The sequence below is a fragment of the Maniola jurtina genome, chromosome 3 (assembly GCF_905333055.1).
Source record: "Maniola jurtina chromosome 3, ilManJurt1.1, whole genome shotgun sequence".
NCBI lineage: Eukaryota > Metazoa > Arthropoda > Insecta > Lepidoptera > Nymphalidae > Maniola > Maniola jurtina.
The window spans coordinates 11,786,903-11,807,500 of record NC_060031.1 but is presented as its reverse complement, the minus strand read 5'-3'; the positions used below and the strand labels follow the sequence as shown (position 1 = coordinate 11,807,500).

General features: G+C 35.6%; 1 protein-coding gene across 1 annotated transcript in view; it reads left to right on the top strand.

Annotated features, from left to right (window-relative positions):
- Positions 1–6: 6 nt before the first annotated feature.
- The window catches only part of LOC123878698 (laccase-1), an 81,006-nt gene continuing 60,414 nt past the window's right edge, over positions 7–20,598 (top strand). Inside the window, exon 1 of the mRNA XM_045926017.1 lies at positions 7–265. Coding sequence (XP_045781973.1) covers positions 169–265 — 97 coding nt within the window. The 5' untranslated portion in view covers positions 7–168. The remainder of the gene's footprint in view (positions 266–20,598) is intronic.

Below are 20,598 nucleotides of genomic sequence, written 5' to 3'. Positions count from 1 at the left end.
TTCATTCGATCGTCGCGTACAGCCTGGCGTGCGGCTCCGACAATTTTTTTAAGTGCTACGCGCGTGTTCTCACGCGGAGTTGGACGGCTGGCTTCGACACGTGCTTGGCAAATGCAAGTTGAAAGTAGTGCCTTTACTATAACATTCGGCCAATAAGACTGTGTAAAAATGGGGTGCAGTGCCAGATACTGTTTACTGACTTTGTCCTTGTGCCTAGTGACTGAGCTAACGTTCGCTGTGAGAGTGATGCCAAAGCGGAAGAAAGGTAAATTTCATTATAATTACACACACATCGCGTTTGAATTAAAAGCGCATTATGTATTTAGAAAACGCATACTAAGATTGCATAATGATAATTCACGAGCTGTGAAGTAGATAATAAACGGAAATAGAACATGTTTTATTCGTATGTGAATAATGAACTAAAGTGGGCGAATGTTGGAGTTAAATAATCCTTTGACCCCGTTATATCCGATACGCTAGGAGTCGACCTAACCACGTAAACACACGATGGATCATATGATCCGAACTCGATTTGCCGAACCGGTGCGCTGTCAACGACCGCAGAAACAAAATAAAACTGGCATCGAGACCCGACACCACACGAGTGCTATTTCAAAATTTCGGAACCTAAAATTTTTAACGATAACTAAAAGGACTAAATGCTTTATCCGACAGAACTACTTATAAAATTAGAGACACACCATATGAACTAAGGTCTCCAAAAAAACAAATAAGTAGAGATTATCTGCTTCTCTACCATAGGCATTGTTTACTTTTTTTTGGATCACCTGAGCTTTTCCAAAAAATCTCCAATCGTTTAATTTTTCTTTTTAACAGACACAATTTTATACTTGCCTTTAGACAAGAAATTATCTTCATGGTGATCTGAAAATTAAACTAGACAAAGGTTACTTACGTCCTAATAAATTCAGACCTTTACCGTGAGAACAAAATACACGAACGGACAAGACTTTGTTCATAATATAACAATTAATATATAAAACTGTGTAGATTTGATAAGATGACCTTAAGCAGAAAGACCTGAAATTAATTAAAATGGAAACACACTTTATTTTTCCTACAATAATAATTAACACACAACAATAATAATGAAAATATAATATACCTATAAATAAGAAAATAGTACGATAGGCTTTTTTCGAAACAATGCAGATACGATAGAAATACCTAACTGTAAAAAAATATTCAACTTACAATTATTTCAATGATGTCGAAATACCACTTCATTATATTAAAAAGTCTTTTTAATAGAAAAGAAAACAATTCTATGGATTCAACAACATAAATCTTGCAATCATGTGGTGTAAAATTATCATGATCTGGTATTCAGAAATAAAACTTCACCAATTTAAAACACCAGAATGCATTTTAATGTACCGTAACGAAAAATAAAATTCGATTAAATGCTCTTTTAATCGAGATTACTTGAATGTACAAAATGTAAAACAAAAAATCGGTCAAGTGCGAGTCAAACTTACCTAGTGAGGTTCCCGTAGCTTGAATTCACAATTTTAGATTTCCGTTCATCCTCATAACCTTTAAATGGTATGTTACCTAATAAAATATTTTACATTTACATAATGATTAACACGCAAAATAATATCAAAGAACATAATCGATAAGTTGTTCTAAAAAATTGAGCTATTTTGTAAAACAATTGCTGGTCTGGTAACATACATTATTATAACTAAAAAAATTCAAGTTTATAAATAAGACAAAATATCCGCACAACATTTCCGCCACTCACTCAACCCACTATAAGTACAAACCTCACCTTAAGTTAATTGCAAAGTGTGAATTCTTAACCTAGAATATTTCCGGCGATTAACCCAGGGTCTGCAAATTATTATTATTTGAACCCCGATATGACAGTTGAGTTTTAAAAGTGACTGCCATTTGACCTCAACTACCCAATAGGAATGAAGTAGGTAGGTATGTATTAAGGGATTTCGTAGACAGGAAACAGTTCCATATTCACATTCTTTGTTCGATTGACAGAATCATAACTATCGTAATGTTAAACGCCTGCTGTATGGGTTCCTACTTCCTACGTATATGTGAAGTATTTAGTGTAGTGAGGTAATAGTGCGATCGCCTGACTTAGGCTGAGATCTATAGACCGCACTTTGAATTTGCTCAGACTTAAGACACTGTTAAAACGAGACGGCCTTATACATTTGCCATAAATCTGTCTCGTTTTAACTGAAAACTTAAGTCTAAGCAAATTCAAAGTGGGCTCTATAAATTTCAACCTTAGTCGTACGTAGGAAAAGCAGCTTTTGTCCGTCCCTGGGATGCAAGTCATCGTCTAAATCGATTAAACGGACGAGTCGTAAAAAACTAGCAGACAGACAATCACACTCTCGCATAGCTACAATACTTATTAATATTTAGTACTAGCTGATGCCCGCAGCTTCGCCCGCGTGGATTGGTCAGATCCCCTGCAGCATCAGGATTGAGGAGTTGGACTCCAAATTTTTTATGAAACAATGTCGCAAAGTTCCTCTATCGATTAAAAAAGAAATGACGCAAATCAGTTCAGAAATCTCGGAGATTTCGGTGTACATAGGTAGAAAAACACAACTCCCTTTTTAAAAGTCGGTTAAAAAAGTAGCCTATTTTACGCCCTGGTCAATCCTCTACTTGCCTGTGAAAGTCCCGTCAAAATCGGTTCAGCCGTTCCAAAGATTAGCCTTTTCAAACAGACAGACAGACAGACAGACAGACAGACAGACAGACAGACAGACAGACAGACAGACAGACAAAAATTTTAAAAACGTGTGATTCAGTTACGGTATCGTTCAAATAACCATATGGGCTTAATATGAGGTAGTTATTTCGAAATTACAGACAGACACTCCAATTTTATTTATTAGTATAGATGGATATGGATAGTACGAATTAACAATCATCATCAGTAGCCTAACGCACACTGGAATTACCTTAATCTACCACAAATGTATGGAGATGCCATACCAATCACATTTGGCCATCCATACAAAATCTCAACACTCATGCTAGTTGATAGCTAACTTGAAAAGTTACACTAACTTCAGCCTTATTACGACTTAGCTTTTGTGTTTGTTTTCTCCCACATAAAATTCATGTCACGCCATGGCGTAGTTCGGATTCTATAGTGGACTGATATTGATCAAAGTAATATAAGTTTTCGAACTGCGAATGTGTCGTCTCTAAACTGCACTAAAATACTTTTTCATCATCGCGTGTCTTCCTCGAAACGAAGTTTGGCGATCATCATCCGAAAACCGCCTCACTTACTATCTAAAGCCGCCTCTTTTAACTTCGGATAACTAAGATCTGCCTAACCCCTTTTATATCGTCCAACCATTTGCGTCTTTGGCGCTCTTGACCTCTTTGCCTGCAATTCTATCTTCCAACACTAATCTTGGGAATGAGAATTGCTCTCCTCTCTGTAAATGTCCAAAGAAAGCGAGTTTCCTTCTCATGACGACATGAGTTCTCTCTCTTTGTAAACCAATTACAGTACCGTTACATTAACGTTACAGTTGATGTTCGGTGTAAAGCTGTTCCAGGTTATATTAAGCATTTTCCTGTAAATCCACATTTCGAAAGCTTGCAAGCGGTTAGTTGCTTCCTTTTTGAGAACCCAAGTTTCCAAGTTTCTTTATACCTCCTTATACACATAACTAAGAACACAAATTATTTAGGTATAAAATAAGTAGGTATAATAATTTTGGAATACATAAAAAAACTTTCTAGGCATATCTAACGGAAGTTTTGGCTGCCATAATCTAGTTAAACTGGATTCAGATATCTTAACAAGTTTTAATGTAAAGCTGCAACACGTTCCTTTAAATTAGCACCTAAGATGCGAATTTAAAGTTTTTCTGAATATTTTAGATGAATAACATTCTGCGTTTAATGATTGCATCCGGTTACTGTTGCCCTGTTTAAGGTGGAAGTGACGGGCCTGCCCGCGAAATTCAACTAATGAACTAATACGAAAAAGTAGGCTTATGGCACTTTAATTGCGCCAATGGCAGTATCATCCTCATAGGTTTATATAAAAATCTATATTTGAAAGGGTCCAGTTTAAGAAATTAGCTCTAGTATCGACTATAACTCACAAATTAGTCGATTCTAGAGCTAATTTCTTTCGCCAGTATAAGCGACTATGGGCGGGTGCAACCCTAGCTTTGGTGCTGACTGTACCTATATTAAAATGTAGGGGGAAACTGACGCCGAAAGGGCGTTCCATCTCCTTGTGGTTTGAATTAAAAACGAGGAAGCAAATCTTAATACTTGTCCGTGACTGCGTGCACGTGCAGTCCTTGATGATGTCTTGCGGTACAATAGTGGAAAAGTGAAGGAGGAATCAGGTTCTTAGGCACAATCGGGTTATGAGGAGAAATATACGGTCTTGGCTAGTTACCACCCTAACAGAAAAAATATACAGTTTAGAAACAATGTCACCTAGAAACCGATTAGGGTAGGTATGGGTTTAATTAAACTGCCATATCATATTCAGATAGAGCCCACATTCATCTTGGACCTCAACTTCTCTTACCGCCACGTGAGATCACAGTCAGGGGCTTATCATCAAATAAACAAATGTTAATTATCTATTCATCGTAAACCAACCGAGAAAAACAAGGGAAATTATTATCACCTTATCAAAATGTATACAAATACCTGCCTACTATTAAAAGGATTATATTATGATATGCATTATCAAGTAGGTACCTACCTACTGTATAATAACAACAACAATTTTTTTTTTGGTGGACTATAAAAATGAATCATACAAAAATGTAATAAATAACTAAAGGATTAAGGTATCATTGGCTTATAATAAGTATTATGGTCTTCCACCTTTTTTTTTTTTTTTTGTTGACGCTGGGGAATGCATTTACGCATCCCCCCCGGAGGGAGGGTATGTGGGACTCGCCGGCCGAGAGGCGACCGGAATACCCACTAAACCCCAGCGGCGCTACTGCGCGTCGCCTGGCGACTGGGTCACGGGAACGGCCGAAGCAAACAACCGCGACCCAGCCAGCGACGTCTGCCAAGGCAGACCCTCCACCGGGGACCTGCTCGGTCCCCATCGACGCACCTCCGGGACGCACCAACGAAGTGCGTCCCCCGACCTTGGGACGCGCACGTCGCCCGCGTCCCATCCTCCGCTTCATCCACTGTGCCCTCTGCTAGTCAGAGGGACACGCGGAGAAACCTCCCCCCCTGCCAGGTCATTAGCCATAGCCAACAATATCTCCGAAGAGAAATTATTAGCCATGTTACCGGGGCGCACCGGCCCGAACACTGCTCTTCCCCTCGGACGCATCCAAAAGGGACCAGCAGCATCCAGGCACACTGGGAGGTTACCTGGCTGGCGCCCCATGGTCTTCCACCTACGAATTGCTTTCCTACGAATTGCTTTGCTAAAAAATAAAATAAAATATTAAGTTGGAATTGGATAGTAACTAATCAAATAGTTCTAAATTAAACAACACCTGTTTAATATTCGGTGTAAATAAATAATTGAATGGTATATAGGTAAATATAATATCAAGTTTGCTTTAGCGGTGAAAGAAAACATCGTCAAGAAACATGAATGCCTGGGACTTGGGAGTTCTCCATAATGTACTCAAAGACGTGTGAAGTCTGCCAATCCACACTTGACCAGCGTGATGGATAATGACCTAAGCCCTTCTCATTCTGAAAAGAGATCCCACTGGTCGGCGATGGGCTGAAAATGTGGATGATGATGATTGCGCAATACAATTGGACCTTAAAGCTCGTTCACACAGGCTGCGTAAGCGTAGACGTAGCGCGTACGATTAAGTTGTAATGTATGGAACTGTATGAAACATGGTATACCGCTTGCGTGACGTGAACGTTCACGTAGACGTAATGCGTGCAGTTATGTCTACGGGTTCACGCGCGTCACTACAAACGTGTCACGTGTACGTGCTGCATATGCAATTGGTATGAGTCGGCCTTAAGGTGTAATACTACCTTAAAGGTCCACTTCTAATAAGACACTACTGAGTAGGTACCTAGTGGACCAGGATGATTAATAATAAAATACGGTTAAGAATTGAAACTTGAAAGTAGAAGGAATATTGAGCAACAGTGCATACCTGCGCATGCGAGGTCGTCGCAAGTTTTCTCAAGTTTTTTGTTTTGTAACTAATCATGGGAAAATTATCTTAATAAATTGCTGATTACCACAGTTTCTATCCGACGTGTCCGACAATTCTCGAGACCATGGATATTGCAAAACTTACTCGAGGCACACACACGCACGTACATCCGGACCGCTAATCAACTACCGGTTTGCATTAAGCCCCTTCACACGACGTCGTCGCGATGTCGTAACACTCATTAAGTGATTACACCTTACAATAATTATATCTGTAACACAGCATCTGAATTATAAATGTATTCAATTGAGGCTACTAGATTTATTGTTATGCGCTCGCAGACTTGTTGTTTACACAATTTAAAACTTTTGTACCTACAAATTTTTTACAAACACTTAACTCTTCTCTTTCTCATAAACTGACTTGAATTTTATAACAATACGTATTACATAATTATTTTAGTCAAGTTGTATCGCTAAAACTCTGTGATTTAAAAAAAAAACTCATTATATTTTTTTCTATGCTTTGCACTATATCAATTCGATCTCTCGCGTTAGAAGTATACCTTTATAATACGTACTTTTATTAACTGTATTTAATTTAGATTTAAAATTAGGTTTTCTCGTAACTTTACCGATCATCCTTCAGGGTGTTCTCACTAAACTTGATGGTGTTATTCAAGGGTCGGGTCAAATTCCTTAAAAAAATTTGCGATTCTTTGAGGCTGCAAACGGTGGCATTAGGAGACCAGACTCGCCCACTCATCTTCTCGATAATTAAGAATTAAAAAAATTATAGCATTCGCCGGAAGCTCTATTGGTAAGACCACGCCATCAAAATACTTTGTTCCAGTTCATGGTCAACAAGTCTGATAATCGTTAACCATCTCGTAACTGTTTGAGTTAAAATGATCGTTATAGCCCTATGTAAAAGGGCCATCGTAAAAAGCGAGATTGAATGATCAGCGAGAGCTCGTCCGGTCTAGTACACGATGTCGTTTTTCCCATCACGGTTTTGAAATATTTGCTTAGTTTAAGAACATTTGCTTCATTCAGATATTGAAAAGAACGTACAAAAAGTTAATGGATGAAATAAATAGACGAGAGTATTTCACAAAATTTGCTATTGCCATCTTGTTTAACCAATAGAATGTAAATAGGATCAATCTCCACAGAAAATATTATAACAGCGAAACATAAAAACGAGCAAATCTGTCTAGGCTATTGACTAATCTAGCGCAAATTCGTATATCTACGCGAAAACTTGTACGTAACTCCCCTAAAATGTGACAATATATGTAAATGTAAGGAAAACGCTAATAATATGTCTGCGCGAAATAGACGCTCAACAAAAGTTTGAACGTAACACCTGTTATTACCTACGTTTAACTTTTCTTACTCCTCCGCTCCTGAAATTTTGCATAAGTAGAGTTCCGTACCCGTACTAAGTCTCCGTTGTCCTGTTTTTCTTTCAGCGAGCTACAGGTAACTCATGAATTGTAATAGTAGAGCCTTCAAATTTTTACAGAGTGTATATTTGGTTTTATGTAAGTGTAGGTAAAATTGGTAAAATTATAAACTCTACAACATCGTTTTGACAGATTTCTTGTACAAAACTGTCAAAATTACATTTTATCAGTTAAAGATGAATTACATTTTATCAGTTAAAGATGATTTAGTGATGAATAAATCAGTTTTTAATCAGTTTTTTTTTTTATAAATCAGATAATACTTAAGTAGACATTACAAAATATCAGTATCGCATCCAGACATCAATAAATAATAATAGATATCTTATAATTTATTGGCGGGATTACAAATAAGTATCTACCTATTATTGCAATGTTTATTGACCTTGTAATCCATGATTTTATTATGTAGTATGAATGTTAAGTATATCTTATTATAATATAATATTATTATATCTTATATCATTGGTGTCCACTGAGAAACGTAATTGACCTAGAAACCTGCAGGTTTTGTTACTGTTCATATCACTTCAGCTACCAAATCGAACCTATTTATTCCGGTTTACAGTAGGTAATTAGTAAATTAATATACCCTGAAACCTAGTATCAGCAGTGAATATGATCACGAAACAATATGCTCTAATTGTTGGCATTTTCCTTCATTAAAACTGCAATTAGCTACAAAAATTTGGAACGAATAAAATAGCTATTCATTTTTCAAAACGAAAATTACGCGTTCACAAAAATGATTTATTTTATGACCTATTAAAAGGGGTTTATTCGTAGCGCGCACCAAACAAACGTAGTTTGGTTCTCATTGGAAACAATCGAAGTCAATGAAATTTTTAGATGCGTTCTAGGACCTAGTTCTAACCACCTGTCAGTGGTTTCCAGATTTCCATGAAAATATTCAGTTTCAAAATAACACGGTCTCAAAAATTTGCTTAAAAATCTTTAAGCTTACTTGCTTTTTACGGAAATTTGGCAAACCACAGACACATATTGGTTTCTAGAATGTGTCTACAGAATTACATCGAGTTTGATTGGTTAATAAAAACGATGGTTGATATTCAAATAAAAACCAAATTACGTATGTACGGAGCGAGTATCGGAGAAACCGCCGTTTTCTGACGTAACGCTGCCGATGTGATAAAATTGTAACGAAAGTTATAATTACCAGGCCAAGTATGTTGTTATTACCTTGAGAATAAATATTTTAAGGATGATAATGTTGTGTAACTTTTGTAAAAACTTGAAGCGTGAAAAAGACTGTAATTTTAATGTATTACAACTTTACAAAATTACCAAATAATTCAAAATCCATTATGTACTTAATGTTATAAATGCAACTGTGTGTGTTGTGTCCGTCTCTCTGTCTGCTAAACTTTCACGCACCATCCGTTTAACCGATTTTGACGGGGTACAGAGATAGGTTTATTTTTCAAAGAATTCCTACAGAATTCTTAGAAAAATAAACTCACATCAATAAAGTCGTGGGCATCATCTTTTTAACAAGTGTAAATTAAAAATTTATAACACCCCCGACGATCCAAAGTATTTGAGTTTTCCAAAACATCATTTTCAAATAAATAATTATGTATTTAGGCAACGTCCATCTTGACAGCTTGACATTTGTCTATTGACATAATATTATTATGAACCTAACGGTTATCTAACCTTCTTTTCTACAAGAAAACTAGAAAAGAGCTGATAACTCTTAAACGGCTGAACTAATTTTTTTAGATTATAGCTAAGAACACTCTCGATCAAGCCACCTTTCAAACAAAAAAAAACTAAATTAAAATCGGTTCATTCGTTTAGGCGCTACGATGCCACAGACAGATACACAGATACACAGATACACAGATACACAGATACACAGATACACAGATACACAGATTCACACGTCAAACTTTTAACACCCCTCTTTTCGGGTCGGGGGTTAAAAAACGAACTTTCCGACTTCGAAAAAAGGAAGAGCTTCTCAATTCGTCGGAATCCTTTTTTTTTAATGTATGTTACCAAATTACTCTAAGACGCCTGGACCGATTTAGAAATGTTTTTTTTTTTTGTTGAAAAGGGTTTGCAGTCAGGCGAGCTTCACACTTGGATTTCTAGTTTCTTTTATTATGCTCGCTTGACTTCATACATACATTACACGTGTAGAAACAAAAATTATTTTTTATTTTTTAGTGTTTGTGTTTTTTGAAGTCGGTTTTATTTTTCTTTTGAAATTTTTTTGGTATAAAGATAGCTGGAGATGGACTAAAGGCGCATTTTCACTAGGCGACATGTCGCAGATACTTGTCGCTCGACATTCACGTAGTTGTCTCTGTAAAAGTTGTGGGACAATGTCCCGCGACATATGACTCGTTCTCATTGGCCAGTCGTGACCAATATGTCGCCCGAGGAAGTAGTGCTGTTCAGTGCAGTGGAACACAAAGCGACACACGTTCTCACCACTCAAAACCTGCCCGGCGATTGTCGAGGGACACGAAGGTCGCGCGCGTCGACGCTCGCAGACCATCGACTAGCGACAAGTTGCGCGACACGTAAATGTCCCAAGCGACGTCGGACGACGTCGGGCGACATCGCGCGGGACACGTGAATTTCGTGTCGAGCGACAGAGCCGCGCAACAAATGTCCCCTAATGAAAATGCAGCTTTAAGGTCCCGAAAAATTTCCGCGGGATTTTCAAAAAACTTTGAAAGCCACTCGGATGAAGTCGTAAACATCATGTAGATTAAATAATAATATTTAATATATTCTAAAAGTAAGTAGTTTTCTATTATCACTAAAATATTGAGGCATTTTCTCAACAAAATTAAGTATTTGTTATCATAATATACCACCTGTTGGACGTACTCGTACCTACAGATTATTATGGTCCCAGCACAAGCTTTATAAGCTCATATTCTTTTTGAAAATAAAAAAAATCTATTCCATGCACCTTAATTAAGTATGTATATACGTGATACATTTATCAAACAAGAATACTATGTATTTTACGAACCACCTAGTTTGGTCTAAACATTCAGTACAAGGTAGGTATACCTATCTTAGATCCTACACTAACAAAAAATAAAGAACATGTCGAATTGAAGACATACCGGCAAAAAATTATACATGAAGTGGTGTTAGGTGTGGCAGTATTCTATTTTTTATTTAAAATAGTATCAATGCTCTAATTCTGCTTATCCATTAACAGTATTAGTGATTTCGCAAACTAATTTTTAAAATTCTTTACGGTAAGGAAAAAGTTGCAAGTTTATAACTTAAAGAATGATACACTATTAGCTGTTAATATTTACATAGCATTAAGAAAAGCTACATAATCTTTAATTTGGTTTACTTGACTGATAATAATTACTGGAATTTTTAATCAAGTTACATAGAGAAAATTTTTATCACCTATAAAATACATTTATATTTCGCAAAACTGGATTAAATAATAAACAAAATATGATTTACATACTTAATGTAATGGTACTATTGTAGGCTAATTTGGAGGCCCATCAAGTAGTCAATTAGCCACCGTCTCCCGTGTTTTTGCGATTTGCAAGGTCTTCTAATGCAGGCGTTATCTCACACCATATTTCAGATGTCAAGTCCTCAGCTACCCATTCAATAGCTTCAAATATATTCGCTTTATCATTCGTGATCTTGATCCTCCTTCACCTTTCTACCATCATACCGCAAGGCATCGTGAAGGGTACGTAGTTAAAATTCCTCGGACGTGGAAGCGATTTGCTTCCTCGTTTCTAATCTAAACCGCTAGGATATGTAACGCATTTTCGGCATCAATTTTTCTCTCTACTTTTAATATGGGCACCTTTAAATCAAGAGTGAATAGGCATATTCTAGGCAAACGCGCTCCGTCTTAGGCTGCATCATTACTAGCCAGCAGGTCTGATTGCAGCCAAGCGTTAGTCTATAAATTGAAAAAAAATGTCCACACGCAAGTTTAACACCCGGGCCTTGTCCCGACTGAGTACAAAAGTAATAGGTATTTACTAAATAATTTCTTCCTTATACGGGATTAACTCTGTTAAATTACAGCAATTCTTACTAATTGGTATAAACGCTTATATGATCAAATTACGTAAGTTTGCTTAAAAACTTAAATACGGTACATTTTTTAAATGATTAGCTTTTTACTTTATTCTAGGTCTCTCGCATGTAGCCACATGTTGACATTTTTTAAGTCGTGAACATGTATCTACCTCTGAACCATATAACCAATCGTGAGATAAGTAGGTACCTAAAGTCATAAAGGTTAAGTTAGGCTCTACAAGTGTAGTGTGTTGACCTAGCGTTTAGCAGTCCTCTTACATTGTAGAACTTGACACCCATAACACAAAATCATCTTTAAAATTTAATTCACCTATCAAATTTTTATAAGAAAACTCAGAATCACTCAGCGGGCGATGAAGAAAGCTATGCTTGGATTTTCTCCATGTGATCAAATTAGAGGAGATCCGTAGGCAGAACTCGAGTAACATAGCTAAATGGGTTATGAAGCTGACGTGGCAATGGGCAGGGCACATAGTTCGAAAAAACGATAGACGTTCTCAAGGTGCAAGAATGGTGATACCACACCGGAAAGTACAGTGTTGGAAGACTCCACATTAGGTGGACTGGCTGTGGCGTGTGAAAGTTCCTACATGTGACCATGTCCAGCAGTGGACGTTCATTGTTTGATGATGATGATAATGATCAACTTTTTAAAAGCTTTGAGCTTACTCCACTTTTTAACCCCCGACCCAAAAAGAGGGGTGTTATAAGTTTGACGTGTGTATCTGTGTATCTGTGTGTCTGTGTATCTGTGTATCTGTGTATCTGTGTATCTGTCTGTGGCATCGTAGCGCCTAAACGAATGAACCGATTTTAATTTAGTTTTTTTTGTTTGAAAGGTGGCTTGATCGAGAGTGTTCTTAGCTATAATCTAAAAAAATTGGTTCAGCCGTTTAAGAGTTATCAGCTCTTTTCTAGTTTTCTTGTAGAAAAGAAGGTTAGATAACCGTTAGGTTCATAATAAATTATGTCAATAGACAAATGTCAAGCTGTCAAGATGGACGTTGCCTAAATACATAATTATTTAAGTATTTGAAAATGATGTTTTGGAAAACTCAGATACTTTGGATCGTCGGGGGTGTTCTAAATTTTTAATTTACACTTGTTATCACTCAAACAATAGAAATCGAAAGTAGATACTAAGATGTTTTCACTTTTTAATCGAGTATTCAATTCTAATCACATGCGCGTTTTCTTAACATTTCACCGAAAAAAAGCTATTTTGCCAACTAAATGCTAATGCATGTCCCCGCATCACAAACATAGGAGCAATAGTAAAAAAATAATTTGCATTAGTTTCTCTAGTTTGTACTACACTTACACAATATAAGATCGTTAAGTCTAGACATAAAACGGATTTGATCTTACCATGGTCTAGTTGCGGCGAAAAGAATAAAAAGATTAGATATTTCAACGTAAATAATTCAAGTAAATTGCTACAAGTAGAAGGCAGAAGCCAAGTAAAAGCTTTAGGACCTATTGCACCATAATTTTTCATCAGAAAATGGATGTGATTTTAATCAAACGTCAAGTTAAAAAAGATAAAACAAGCCTGATCTGAAGATTGCTTTTATACAATTGTCAAAAAAAAGTATAACACACGCTAATCCTAACTTTCAAACTTTCAAAATGAAATTCTCTGAAATTAAGAAGCAGATATGGACAACGAATCATAATTGGTATGTGGTACACAATTTCAGTTCTTAAGTGTAAGGAAATTAGACATTTAATTGCTTATACTGAGACGGCACTGTACAGTGATACAATTCTATCGACCTCAATATTTGACCTTTAAGGTAAACCACGCATTGGCAAAACGCATGTGAATGTTACAGTTAACTTTATATCTCGAACGGGTTAGTTAACCTTAGATTGATCACAATATACTTAATACTTGAAGTACGTAGGTACTTCAAGTACTAAGTACTATGTAAGTACTATGTATGTGTGTATGTAAGTAGTATGGTATACTTCATGATGTAATAATGTATAATGGTGATAGAAGTAACATTTTATATTTAATTCCTACTTATTATGAATTATTATTAGTAGTAATTTCGTAGAAATTGGTTGGTTATTTCTAAATAATAAAGCATACTTTTGTACTTTATAAAGGTGATCTCTTCAATTTCAAATCACACTAATATTATAAAGGAGAAAGTTTGTATGTGTGTGTGTATGTTTGTTACTCCTTCACGCAAAAAATACAGGACGGATTGGGCTGAAATTAAAAATGGAGATAGATTATACCCTGGATTAGCACACACGCTACTTTTTATCCCGGAAAATCAAAGATTTCCCACGGGAATTTCAAAAAACGTACATCCACGCGAACGAAGTCGCGGGCATCAGCTAGTTCAGTATAAAATTAACTGCTTACAGCTAATCCGTGTTGTTATTTCCTCAGATCATCTTATATCAGCTACATATATACTACGTGCAATCTCAGATAACGTGCTTTCACGTAAACAGACCTAGAACAAGAAACCTTGAGCGTTGATTATAAATTAATCCTAACCTGGAAATCAGCCGAACATCTGTTTCCTACTAAACTTTATCACTATGAGGACAAGGTTCAAAATTCAACGTAACCTTTATAAGTTGTATGAATAGTCAAGTAGGTATCTAACTAAGATTACGCGTGAGATGCGTTACGCAAGAGTAGAATGAACATAGAAATGCGTGCACTACAAACTCTGCATTAAGTATAAGACAATCGCTCCATTCATTTATTCACCATTCAATACTTGATAATTACTCTTCAAACTGGGTTACTTAGAAAGGAAGGAATCAGTTACATTACGTGAACTACCAAAGTCAATAGAATAGAATAGAATATATTCTTATTCAAGTAAACTTTTACAAGTGCTTTTGAATCGTTAAAATAATTTACCAATTCTTATTAATAAATATTCTATTGTTACCCAAAATTATTTACTTTATGATTGATATTTTCTAAATTGTTATTGTAGCTACATTTTTAGTTAGTCAAGCGCAAAGCTATATACTATTAGCCATAAAACATAAATAATTCTACATTATAATATCTACTAAGATTTCTACTATTAAGATAATAATATAAGTGTATACAAAACGTCTGTTATAACTACTTACATACTATATAATGTATGATAAATGACTTCCTACTTAGGTACCTACTAAACCGAAAAGACAACATTACAAAGAATAAATCAAAGAGCACGATGTAGCACAAGACGTTTTAATTAGTATTATCATATAACAATATAATTATTTATATCTTTATGTTATCTAAAGCCTAAACATCTTCCACAAACATAATTTCCACATTTAATGACCAGTTAATTAATTATCAGAATAGTAATATCTTTTATCTAGCTTTAACAAATTTAAAAACGCTATTTTTACATTATGAGACCAAATTTGTTACGGGGTTTATTATATTATAATATTAATAATATTTTTTGCATATTTACCTTGGTAATTAGTTTATTTCATACACTGGATTCAATAGATGGTGTCAAAATAAAAGTTAATCTGGTAAAATTCCCAGTAAATAAAACAAGACGTAACATTCACGGAAGATGTAACCTAATGCATAATGCACTGACAAATTAAATGCAATTAATATGAAGATGAGTTATGGCATTCAAAGATTAACAACACGCTTGATTAAATCGATACCGACCACACTTGCCACGGGGTGCAAACGTGTGCTGAAAAATGGCTGAATGGTTTTGTTCCATTTCTATAATTTCCTAACTCCTCCATTTATATACAGTGTATATTATATACTAGACCATTATTTAACGCCTGCATCGACGAGTTCTTGACTCAATATTCATTCAGACTATACTGTCTTAAAACGTCTAGTTTATGATAGCTCTAGATGCGCCGTTGCCGCCGTTGATGTCGTCAATGTTACCAGTTTGCGATGTATAATTTTAAACTTTCTCTAAAGACACCAGCTCCGTCGTACTATTTGTCAGGTTTCCCTTTCCGTGGCCATCGGTAACGCTTCATTGAGCTTTGATATCTTAACGAAATTATTGTAATTTACGTAAAATCTGCACTCTCTCTGGTCTCTACGTAACGCTTGCAATTTAAAGTGATGCTGAACCACTTTAATTTGGAGGTCTTTTGAAATTACTATATACCCGATGAGAAGATTGCGTAATATCTGAGATTCTCTTGGTAGGTGCATTTTGTGACATAGCCTCATCGCTTTGATGCTATTTCTTGATGTAAGATGAAGAAGAGTAGGTCAGTCACACATGTATTTGCTTTGAGTTTTTGAGTAAATTAAATTCTTCAGGGAAGTTTATGATTATAAGATTCTGGATTCCATGAAGAGGAAGAGATATAGATGCTAGATCTCGGCTTCACCATACAGACATAGAAGGCAATCTAAATTAAACCTAATTGATTTATCTAAATAATAGAAACCTTGGACCTAGAACGCTGAAATTTTTGCACAAAGATTTCCTTTCTAATGAATATACGAATGATGCCGAATTTTTCAAAATTTCCATAGGAATAAAGAAAATTCCCATAGAGAATAAAGAGGTTTTATACTTTTGCCGGACAGTCACTACTCCTGTAATATTATAAATACGAAAGTGTGTTAGTTTGTTGGTTTGTTTGTCAACGATGCAATAACAAGCAATAGATCAACGTGAATTTTTGAATGGATATAATTAAAGACCTTGACCTTATCCTGGGATAGTAAATAACAAATGGTTCCCTTGAAATTTTTAAAACCTTAATCCACGCGGAAGAAGTCGCAGGCATCTGATAGTATAATATAATGATAAGGGTGGAGTTCGTTGTCATTTAAAATACATAAAATATATAGTAGTAGGTACATTTCGACTAACTTTTTGCCAAAGTTACGTTAATGCCCGCTTGGCAAATAGAACAAAAATTCACCTGCGGCTCTAATGGAAGATATTATAATATTAATGTAATAACGCAGTTAATTTAGCAATAATAACCGTAGCAAATAACAATAACATGTTGTTGTTATGTAAATACATGATATAACTTTGTAAATGTTAACACTTCCAATTTAGGCTTTATTTGTTTTAATTAACTCTTTTACTCTAGTAAAATGTGTTGAAACTTGAAACTGTCATGGCTCGGATATATAATCTCTCCATTTTAAACCCCTGACCCAAAAAGAGGGGTTTTATAAGTTTGACGTGTGTATCTGTGTATCTGTGTGACATCATAGCTCCTAAACTAATGAACCGATTTTAATTAAGGTTCTTTTGTTTGAAAGGTGGCTTGATCGAAAGTGTTTTCAGCTATAATCCAAGAAAATCGGTTCTGCTGTTTGAAAGTTATTAGAGGTTTTGTGTTGGGGTTTTTAAATTTTTCAATTGAAAATACGTTATGAACACTGTTTTTGGTTATGCTCGTCATCATCTCAACTCATCACTGGACGCGTCTCCTCTCAAAATGAGAAAAGTTTAGGCCATTGTGTCCTTCGCTGACCAAATGCGGATTAGTAGATTTTTAGCTATACTAGATAAAAATATCCTCTATCCGCGCTGTTGAATTTATCGTACAATCAAAATTTTAATTAAAGCTTTGAGTCTTACTCTGGGTAATTTGAAAGACATTCAAAAATCTTAGGTGGAGATTAATTTAATCTCGAGACTCCATAAAATTATTTTGATTGAATTACATAGTTTAATCTTGGCTTAAATTTTTCAATTTATTCGATCAACTCAGCGTTAGTTATTTTAATCCAACTCTTTTATATTCCGTTACTATTTCAACCACAGCAGAATAGCAAGAAATTGACAATAGACATTATATTATTTCTTTAATAAAATTGGTGCTTCCTCATAAGCGGGCCTCGCTGCCATACCTAATTATTTAAATTGCTCGCAATCACGACTCGGTTATGATTTATATTTTTTCTTTTTTCACAACGAAGGCGGAGAAACGCACACTTTCAATTAAGTAATTATTATCTAACATAAGAGACTTACTATATTATATTGTTTTATTTATTTACTAGCTGCATCCCGCGGTGTTACCCGCGGTGAATAAGTTTATAAATTCCGCGAGAACTATGCAATTTTACGGGATAAAAGGTAGCATATTTGTTGATCCAGGGTATAATCTATCTCCATTCCACAGCCAAATCAGTTGTTCAGCTGTGGCGTGAAAGAGTAAGAACGTGAATTGCGCTTTTTCAAAATCCCACAGGAACCATGGATTTTTACGGCATAAAAAGTAAACTCATTTAGGGTACAATCTATCTCCATTCTAAAGAACCAAATCCGTGCAGTAGTTTTTGCGTGAAGGAGTAACACACACATACACACTAACATATAAACTTTCGCCTTTGTAATATTCGCCTTTAAATTAGTATTCTTAAAAACAAATGAAATAAAAAATATATTAGTCTTATGCCAAAAAACCAAAGGTTTATTTTGTTTTTAACTTTTTGTGTATAAATGGGCCACTTTGCTATAGAACTGATCAATGAATTTCGGTTTTCATAATCCCAATAATTTATGTAGCGAACATAATATATTGGCAGTAGAAATCCAGTAGACTACAAAATGCAGCAATAGATGCCTTATCTTATTGAGACGCAGTCATTAAATGAATAATTATAATATAACCACACATAATAATTAATAATTCTTTACCGCTGCACATTTTATATTATTCATAGTTTTTTTTGACCTCGTAATGAATGAAAAATTGAATGGAGCAAACTTATTTACATTATTAAGTCACACACCAGTTTCGAAAATGACGTAAGATGATTCCAAAATCGCACGTTACGCTAATGAAATTAGAAAGCGAGGCGAAAACTCAAAACGTTCTACATTCAACGTTTAATCGATTTGTTTTAAAATTATAATCGAGATATCTTGCGAGTAATCGATTCGGCACAATCGGATGCGGTCTTTCACTCGTCAGTCGTGATACGCAACGGAGCGATGCCGCTGCCTAGGTCAAGACCAATGGCCGTGGCATCAAAATGGGCATCTTGTGTTGCTGTCATCGAACCCGGTTTAACTGCACGTATTGAATTGTTTGTATAATGTATATTATGTATCTTCTTTGAAGTGTTGTTTACATACGAAAATTTCGTGCCATTGGTTTTAAATGTTCTGACGGTTAAGTTGACTTTTGAATGAATTTGTATATTCTAAGGCACATAGAAAATTGTATCACTATACTAGACATCATCATCATCATCGTTAATCCCATCGCCAGCCTGCTATTAAGATCGGGCATCTTCTCAAACTGAGAAGGGTAAATAGTTCATCACACTGGCCAAATACAAATTGACAGACCTCAGATATCTTTGAGAAAGTCATTGGGAACTCTTAAAGATGTAATTCCTTCCAAAGATTTCCTTTACCTTTCCTTTACAAGTGAGGTATTGTTTAAAACACACATATCAATCTATAACAAAAGTTAGTGGTGCCCAGATTGAACACCGGATCCCCCGAAATAGGAAACCAACGTCTTAACCTCTTGGCCATCTTTATTAATACCTAACTGTACATATAAATATTGTTAACTATGCGTACATTCGAAACTTTCTTCCTTTTCAAAACTAAAAAGTGAAAACTTCGCATGTTTCGCATTATATACCTACCTACAATTCGTTTAGATAAAAGCAATTATAATCTTACGGTTATTAGATATGTTAGAAAAAGCAATAGCTATGATGTCCAAGTGACTGCCACTTGTGAAACCTTAATTCAACGGATAAAGTAAGTACTTGTATAGTAATTTCGTTTAGCAGACCAACATTCATGAAGATGTTAGAGTTTAATGAATCATTATCAGCATCTTTGTCAACCAATAGACGCCCTCAGCTGGACATGGGTCTCTTGTAGAGACTTCCAAACGATACGGTCCGCCGCGCCGCCTGAATCAAGCGGCTCCTTGAAACTCGTTTGATGTCGTTTGTCCACCTAGTACCAGGGAATGTGCCAACGCTACGCTTTCCTGAGCGAAGTAGCCATTCTAACACCTTGGACCTCAACTATGTATCGGTTTATTCGAATTATCTATCCTGCTCATTGTTATTTTTAACCCCCGACCCAAAAAGAGGGGAGTTATAAGTTTGACGTGTGTATCTGTGTATCTGTGTGTCTGTGTATCTGTGTATCTGTGTATCTGTGTATCTGTCTGTGGCATCGTAGCGCCTAAACGAATGAACCGATTTTAATTTACTTTTTTTTTGTTTGAAAGGTGGCTTGATCGAGAGTGTTCTTAGCTATAATCCAAAAAAATTGGTTCAGCCGTTTAAGAGTTATCAGCTCTTTTCTAGTTTTCTTGTAGAAAAGAAGGTTAGATATCCGTTAGGTTTATAATATTATGTCAATTGACAAATGTCAAGCTGTCAAGACGGACGTTGCCTAGATGCATGATTATTTATTTGAAAATGATGTTTTGGAAAACTCAAATACTTTGTCGGGGGTATGGTCGGGGGTGTTATAAATTTTTAATTTACACTTGTAGCTACATAACCCGTTGAGCTCTGTCGGTTAATCCGGGTTTTCCTACGGAGCGCCTCATTTCTGATTAGATCACGTAGTTCTACTCCAAGCATAGCTCTCTCTAACGCCTGCTACTTGACTCTCAGCTTTCTTATCAGTATAATGGATGGTCTAATTTCCTATTAAACTAATTTAATTTGCAAGATATACCTACCTAATACTCAATGCTTAGAATTATGATGTACTCACGTTAGAAGTGCATTATGCACTAACTTACGCGACTTCCATACAGTGATTGCATTCAATTATTACAACTAGGGCTGCTAAGATAAGTCTAACAATAAGCTACCATTACTCATATTTTTAAAAACATTTTTATTAAAAAACACACAACTTCTTCATAAATAACACTTTTACCAATCAGGTATACCAACTACGATGCATT